Source organism: Petromyzon marinus, unplaced genomic scaffold, assembly GCF_048934315.1.
Source record: "Petromyzon marinus isolate PM22_M1 ecotype Great Lakes invasive population unplaced genomic scaffold, UKy_Petmar_22M1.pri1.0 PM_Scaffold_38, whole genome shotgun sequence".
NCBI classification, from domain to species: domain Eukaryota; kingdom Metazoa; phylum Chordata; class Hyperoartia; order Petromyzontiformes; family Petromyzontidae; genus Petromyzon; species Petromyzon marinus.
The window spans coordinates 185,335-193,244 of NW_027423368.1; the positions used below are offsets into that span (position 1 = coordinate 185,335).

The window sequence follows — 7,910 nt, forward strand, 5'->3', positions numbered from 1 at the left end:
GAGGGTCAGGGACTCCGAAAGCACGAAGAACAACCCAGAGCCCAGGGCCTACTGATGGTATCATAGGGCTTGACCAGGTCAATAAAGCAGAGATGTAGGTCTTGCTGGAATTCCCTGCACCTCTGCTGTAGCAGACGGACAGAAAATATGGCATCTGTGCAGGACCGCGCTTTCCTGAAACCGCATTGGGGCTCCGCAAGCCTCTCCTCAGCGTGCCTGGCAAGGCGATGTTGAATAATCCTTGCCAGGACCTTTCCCGGCACACCTACTCACCACCACCACCACCACCTCCTACTCACCACCACCACCACCACCTCCTACTCACCACCACCACCACCACCTCCTACTCACCACCACCACCACCTCCTACTCACCACCACCACCACCACCTCCTACTCACCACCAACACCACCACCTCCTACTCACCACCACCACCACCACCTCCTACTCACCACCACCACCACCACCTCCTACTCACCACCACCACCACCTCCTACTCACCACCACCACCACCACCTCCTACTCACCACCAACACCACCTCCTCTCCACTGTATCTAACATTGCATCCCCTGCGTGTCTCCCCCGTGTCTCCCCCCGTGTCTCCCCCCGTGTCTCCCCCGTGTCTCCCCCGTGTCTCCCCCCGTGTCTCCCCCGTGTCTCCCCCCGTGTCTCCCCCCGTGTCTCCCCCGTGTCTCCCCCCGTGTCTCCCCCCGTGTCTCCCCCGTGTCTCCCCCGTGTCTCTCCGTGTCTCTCCGTGTCTCTCACAGAAACAAGGACCTTCCAACACTCTCTACCACGTGGTTCGAGATGTAAAGAAGGTAAAACATCGTGAACCCCACCCACCCACCCACCCACACGGTCATCGTGAACCCCACCCACCCTGAACCCCACCCACCCACCCACACGGTCACCGTGAACCCCACCCACCCACCCACACGGTCACCGTGAACCCCACCCACCCTGAACCCCACCCACCCACCCACACGGTCACCGTGAACCCCACCCACACACCCACACGGTCACCGTGAACCCCACCCACCCACACGGTCATCGTGAACCCCACCCACCCACACGGCCACCGTGAACCCCACCCACCCACCCACACGGACACCGTGAACCCCACCCACCCACACGGCCACCGTGAAACTCACCCACCCACACGGTCACCGTGAACCCCACCCACACGGCCACCGTGAACCCCACCCACCCACACGTCCACCGTGAACCCCACCCACCCACACGGTCACCGTGAACCCCACCCACCCACACGGACATCGTGAACCCCACCCACCCACACGGACATCGTGAACCCCACCCACCCACCCACACGGTCACCGTGAACCCCACCCACCCCACCCACACGGACACCGTGAACCCCACCCACCCACACGGTCACCGTGAACCCCACCCACCCACACGGTCACCGTGAACCCCACCCACCCACACGGTCACCGTGAACCCCACCCACCCACACGGTCACCGTGAACCCCACCCACCCACACGGCCACCGTGAACCCCACCCACCCACACGGACACCGTGAACCCCACCCACCCACACGGCCACCGTGAACCCCACCCACCCACACGGACACCGTGAACCCCACCCACCCACACGTCCACCGTGAACCCCACCCACCCACACGGACACCGTGAACCCCACCCACCCACACGGTCACCGTGAACCCCACCCACCCACACGGTCACCGTGAACCCCACCCACCCACACGGTCATCGTGAACCCCACCCACCCCACCCACACGGACACCGTGAACCCCACCCACCCACCCACACGGACACCGTGAACCCCACCCACCCTGAACCCCACCCACCCACCCACACGGTCATCGTGAACCCCACCCACCCACACACACACCCACCCACCCACCCACTACCTCCGTTGCCAGGGTAACCTCCCCCCAGACTACCGCATCAGCCTCATCGACATCGGCCTCGTGATGGAATACCTCATGGGTGGAGCCTACCGCTGCCACTACACCCGCAAGCGCTTCAGAGCCCTCTACAACAACCTGTTTGGACCCAAGCGGGTGAGTGGGTAGGTGGGTGGGTGAGTGGGTGGGTGAGTGGGGGGGTGAGTGGGTGGGTGAGTGGGTGGGTGAGTAATTGAGTGAGTGGGTGGATGGGTGAGTGGGTGAGTGAGTGGGTTAATGAGTGAGTGAGTGTGTGGGTGAGTGGGTGGGTGAGTGGGTGAGTGGGTCGGTGGGTGAGTGGGTGAGTGGGTGAGTGGGTGAGTGGGTGGGTGGGTGAGTGGGTGGGTGGGTGAGTGGGTGGGTGAGTGTGTGGGTGGGGAGATGATGGACCCTCGCATGGAGGCACTGCTCAGCTGGGTGAGTGGGTGAGTGAGTGGGTGAGTGGGTGGGTGAGTGTGTGGGTGGGTGAGTGAGTGGGTGAGTGGGTGGGTGAGTGGGTGGTTGGGTGGGTGGGTGAGTGGGTGAGTGGGTGAGTGGGTGAGTGAGTGGGTGGGTGGGTGGGTGAGTGAGTGAGTGGGTGGGTGGGTGGGTGAGTGGGTGAGTGAGTGGGTGGGTGAGTGGGTGGGTGGGTGGGTGAGTGGGTGGGTGGGTGAGTGGGTGAGTGGGTGGGTGGGTGGGTGAGTGGGTGAGTGAGTGAGTGGGTGGGTGGGTGGGTGAGTGAGTGAGTGGGTGGGTGAGTGGGTGGGTGGGTGGGTGAGTGAGTGAGTGAGTGTGTGAGTGAGTGAGTGGGTGTGTGAGTGAGTGGGTGAGTGGGTGGGTGAGTGGGTGGGTGGGTGAGTGGGTGGGTGAGTGGGTGAGTGGGTGAGTGTGTGGGTGGGGAGATGATGGACCCTCGCATGGAGGCACTGCTCAGCTGGGTGAGTGGGTGAGTGTGTGGGTGGGTGAGTGGGTGAGTGGGTGAGTGAGTGAGTGGGTGGGTGGGTGGGTGGGTGGGTGAGTGGGTGGGTGAGTGGGTGAGTGGGTGGGTGAGTGGGTGAGTGAGTGGGTGAGTGGGTGGGTGAGTGGGTGAGTGGGTGGGTGAGTGGGTGAGTGAGTGGGTGAGTGGGTGAGTGAGTGGGTGAGTGGGTGAGTGAGTGGGTGGGTGGGTGAGTGGGTGAGTGAGTGAGTGGGTGGGTGGGTGGGTGAGTGGGTGGGTGAGTGGGTGAGTGTGTGGGTGAGTGAGTGGGTGAGTGTGTGGGTGGGTGAGTGGGTGAGTGGGTGAGTGAGTGAGTGGGTGGGTGGGTGGGTGAGTGGGTGGGTGAGTGGGTGAGTGGGTGGGTGAGTGGGTGAGTCGGTGAGTGAGTGGGTGAGTGGGTGAGTGAGTGGGTGGGTGAGTGAGTGAGTGGGTGGGTGGGTGAGTATGTGAGTGGGTGTGTGAGTGAGTGGGTGTGTGAGTGGGTGAGTGGGTGAGTGAGTGAGTGAGTGGGTGAGTGAGTGAGTGAGTGGGTGAGTGAGTGGGTGAGTGGGTGGGTGGGTGAGTGAGTGGGTGGGTGGGTGGGTGAGTGAGTGGGTGAGTGGGTGTGTGAGTGAGTGGGTGAGTGAGTGTGTGAGTGGGTGGGTGGGTGAGTGAGTGAGTGAGTGGGTGGGTGAGTGAGTGAGTGGGTGTGTGAGTGAGTGGGTGAGTGGGTGGGTGAGTGGGTGGGTGGGTGAGTGGGTGGGTGAGTGGGTGAGTGGGTGAGTGTGTGGGTGGGGAGATGATGGACCCTCGCATGGAGGCACTGCTCAGCTGGGTGAGTGGGTGAGTGGGTGAGTGAGTGAGTGGGTGGGTGGGTGGGTGAGTGGGTGGGTGAGTGGGTGAGTGGGTGGGTGAGTGGGTGAGTGAGTGGGTGAGTGGGTGGGTGAGTGGGTGAGTGGGTGGGTGAGTGGGTGAGTGAGTGGGTGAGTGGGTGAGTGAGTGGGTGAGTGGGTGAGTGAGTGGGTGGGTGGGTGAGTGGGTGAGTGGGTGAGTGAGTGAGTGGGTGGGTGGGTGGGTGAGTGGGTGGGTGAGTGGGTGAGTGTGTGGGTGAGTGAGTGGGTGAGTGTGTGGGTGGGTGAGTGGGTGAGTGGGTGAGTGAGTGAGTGGGTGGGTGGGTGGGTGAGTGTGTGGGTGAGTGGGTGAGTGGGTGGGTGAGTGGGTGAGTCGGTGAGTGAGTGGGTGAGTGGGTGAGTGAGTGGGTGGGTGAGTGAGTGAGTGGGTGGGTGGGTGAGTATGTGAGTGGGTGTGTGAGTGAGTGGGTGTGTGAGTGGGTGAGTGGGTGAGTGAGTGAGTGAGTGGGTGAGTGGGTGAGTGAGTGAGTGAGTGGGTGAGTGAGTGGGTGAGTGGGTGGGTGGGTGAGTGAGTGGGTGGGTGGGTGGGTGAGTGAGTGGGTGAGTGGGTGTGTGAGTGAGTGGGTGAGTGAGTGAGTGAGTGGGTGGGTGGGTGGGTGAGTGGGTGGGTGGGTGAGTGAGTGGGTGGGTGAGTGAGTGAGTGAGTGGGTGGGTGGGTGGGTGGATGGGTGGGTGAGTGGGTGGGTGAGTGAGTGAGTGGGTGGGTGGGTGAGTGGGTGGGTGAGTGAGTGAGTGAGTGGGTGAGTGGGTGAGTGAGTGAGTGGGTGGGTGAGTGAGTGGGTGAGTGAGTGGGTGAGTGGGTGGGTGGGTGAGTGAGTGGGTGGGTGGGTGGGTGAGTGGGTGGGTGAGTGGGTGGGTGGGTGGGTGAGTGAGTGGGTGAGTGGGTCGGTGGGTGAGTGAGTGAGTGGGTGCGTGGGTGAGTGAGTGGGTGAGTGGGTGAGTGGGTGGATGAGTGTTAGAGTGAGTGGGTGGGTGAGTGGGTGGGTGGGTGAGTGAGTGGGTGGATGAGTGAGTGAGTGAGTGGGTGGGTGGGTGGGTGGGTGGGTGGATGGGTGGGTGAGTGGGTGGGTGAGTGAGTGAGTGGGTGGGTGGGTGAGTGGGTGGGTGAGTGAGTGAGTGAGTGGGTGAGTGGGTGAGTGAGTGAGTGGGTGGGTGGGTGAGTGAGTGGGTGAGTGAGTGGGTGAGTGGGTGGGTGGGTGATTGAGTGAGTGGGTGGGTGGGTGGGTGAGTGGGTGGGTGAGTGGGTGAGTGGGTGGGTGAGTGGGTGGGTGAGTGAGTGAGTGAGTGGGGAGGTGATGGAACCTCGCATGGAGGCACTGCTCAGCTGGGTGAGTGGGTGAGTGGGTGGGTGGGTGAGTGGGTGGGTGAGTGGGTGAGTGGGTGGGTGAGTGGGTGGGTGGGTGAGTGGGTGAGTGGGTGGGTGGGTGAGTGGGTGAGTGGGTGGGTGAGTGGGTGGGTGGGTGAATGGGTGAGTGGGTGGGTGAGTGTGTGGGTGTGGAGATGATGGACCCTCGCATGGAGGCACTGCTCAGCTGGGTGAGTGGGTGAGTGAGTGGGTGAGTGGGTGGGTGGGTCTGTGAGTGGGTGAGTTGGGTGGGTGGGTGAGTGGGTGAGTGGGTGGGTGAGTGGGTGGGTGGGTGAGTGGGGGAGTGAGTAGGTGGGTGGGTGGGTGGGTGAGTGGGTGAGTGAGTGGGTGGGTGGGTGGGTGAGTGAGTGAGTGGGTGGGTGGGTGGGTGAGTGGGTGAGTGAGTGGATGGGTGAGTGGGTGGGTGAGTGGGTGGGTGGGTGGGTGAGTGGGTGGGTGGGTGGGTGAGTGGGTGGGTGGGTGTGTGGGTGGGGAGATGATGGACCCTCGCATGGAGGCACTGCTCAGCTGGGTGAGTGGGTGAGTAAGTGGGTAAGTGGGTGGGTGGGTGAGTGGGTGAGTGGGTGAGTGAGTGGGTGGGTGGGTGGGTGAGTGGGTGAGTGGGTGGGTGAGTGGGTGGGTGAGTGGGTGGGTGGGTGGGTGAGTGGGTGGGTGGATGGGTGAGTGGGTGAGTGAGTGGGTGGGTGGGTGGGTGAGTGAGTGAGTGGGTGGGTGAGTGGGTGGGTGGGTGAGTGGGTGAGTGAGTGAGTGGGTGGGTGGATGGGTGAGTGGGTGAGTGAGTGGGTGCGTGAGTGGGTGGGTGGATGAGTGAGTGAGTGGGTGAGTGAGTGGGTGGATGAGTAAGTGGGTGAGTGAGTGGGTGGATGGGTGAGCGGGTGAGTGAGTGGAGAGATGGTCACCTGAAGGGTTTTCATTGTCTGCCATGTCTGTGATGTTAATAAAATGGTTGTGTGTGTCTCTCTGCCTGTCCACCTATGTTTCTGTCTCTCTGTCTCTCTGTCTCTACGCATGTCTCCGCCTCTCTGTCCACCTCTGCGTCTTTGTCTCTCTGTGTCTCTCTGTCTCTCTCTGTCTCTGTCTGTGTCTCTCTGTGTCTCTGTCTCTCTCTGTCTCTCTCTGTCTCTCTCTGTGTCTCTCTGTCTCTCTCTGTCTCTGTCTGTGTCTCTCTGTGTCTCTGTCTCTCTCTGTCTCTCTCTGTCTCTCTCTGTGTCTCTCTGTGTCTCTCTCTGTGTCTCTCTGTCTCTCTCTGTGTCTCTCTCTGTGTCTCTCTCTGTCTCTCTCTGTCTCTCTCTGTGTCTCTCTCTGTGTGTCTCTCTGTGTCTCTGTCTCTCTCTGTCTCTCTCTGTCTATCTCTATGTCTCTCTGTCTCTCCCTCTCTCTGTCTGTGTCTCTCTGTGTATCTCTGTCTCTCTCTGTCTCTCTCTGTCTCTCTCTCTGTCTCTCTCTGTCTCTCTGTCTCTCTGCTTCTCTGTGTCTCTCTCTGTGTCTCTGTCTCTCTCTCTGTCTCTCTCTGTGTCTCTCTATCTCTCTCTGTGTCTCTCTGTGTCTCTCTGTCTCTCTCTGTGTCTCTCTGTGTCTCTCTGTGTCTCTCTGCTTCTCTGTGTCTCTCTCTGTGTCTCTGTCTCTCTCTCTGTCTCTCTCTGTGTCTCTCTGTCTCTCTCTGTCTCTCTCTGTGTCTCTGTCTCTCTCTGTGTCTCTCTCTGTGTCTCTGTGTCTCTCTGTGTCTCTCTGTCTCTCTCTGTGTGTCTCTCTGTCTCTCTCTGTGTCTCTCTCTGTGTATCTCTGTGTCTCTATCTGTGTCTCTCTCTGTGTCTCTCTCTGTGTCTCTCTCTGTCTCTCTCTGTGTCTCTCTGTCTCTCTCTGTGTCTCTCTCTGTGTCTCTCTGTCTCTCTCTGCCTCTTTCTCTGTGTCTCTCTGTGTCTCTGTCTCTCTCTGTGTCTCTCTCTGTGTCTCTCTGTGTCTCTCTCTGTGTCTCTCTCTGTGTCTCTCTGTGTCTCTCTCTGCGTCTCTCTGTGTCTCTGTCTCTCTCTGTGTCTCTCTCTGCCTCTCTCTGTCTCTCTCTCTGTGTCTCTCTGTGTCTCTCTGTGTCTTTGTCTCTCTCTGTCTCTCTCTGTGTCTCTCTCTGTCTCTGTCTCTCTCTGTGTCTCTCTCTGTGTCTCTGTCTCTCTCTGTCTCTCTCTCTGTGTCTCTCTGCCTCTCTCTCTGTCTCTCCACAGCCCAAAGCTCTCAAGCTGCTCGGCATGGAGGTAAGATCGTGTCTCCGCGTGTCTCCGCGTGTCTCCGCGTGTCTCCGCGTCTCTCCGCGTGTCTCCGCGCGTGTCCTCACCACGTCTCGTTCCCGTGTCCCTTGTGTCCCCGTCTCCCTTGTCTCCCAGGTCTGTCTCCCGTGTCCGCGTGTCTCCTCCGCCTGTCCGGCTGTCTCCACGTTCCGTCTCCCTGTGTCCGACAACTCTCATTTCTGTCCCGGCTCCACCACCACGTGGTACGCTCTGTCTATCTCCTTCTGTCTCTCTCTCTGTCTCTCTCTGTCTCTCTGTCTGTCTCTCTGTCTATCTCTCTGTCTCTCTCTGTCTCTCTCTGTCTCCTCCTGTCTCTCTCCCACTGTCTCTCTCTGTCTCTCTCTGTCTGTCTCTCTCTCTCTCCCACTGTCTCTTTCTGTCTCCCACTGTCTCTCTCTGTCTCTCACTGTCTGTCTCTCTCTCTCTCCCACTGTCTCTCTCTGTCTCTCACTGTCTCTCTCTCACTGTCTCTCTCTGTCTCTCTCTCTGTC

The 7,910-nt window shown here is 60.5% G+C and overlaps 1 protein-coding gene across 6 annotated transcripts in view; it reads left to right on the plus strand.

The window, feature by feature from the left end:
- Nucleotides 1-7,910, plus strand: part of LOC116937345 (transient receptor potential cation channel subfamily M member 3-like) — a 170,128-nt gene that overhangs the window by 91,854 nt on the left and 70,364 nt on the right. For 3 of the 6 annotated variants that reach the window (XM_076064311.1, XM_076064309.1, XM_076064306.1), the window contains 3 exons: nt 769-819; nt 1,906-2,046; nt 7,357-7,386. In XM_076064311.1, coding sequence (XP_075920426.1) covers nt 769-819; nt 1,906-2,046; nt 7,357-7,386 — 222 coding nt within the window. Of the gene's footprint in view, nt 1-768; nt 820-1,905; nt 2,047-7,356; nt 7,387-7,515; nt 7,623-7,910 lie in introns of all 6 variants that reach the window. The other 3 variants (XM_076064308.1, XM_076064307.1, XM_076064310.1) reach the window with 2 other exon arrangements.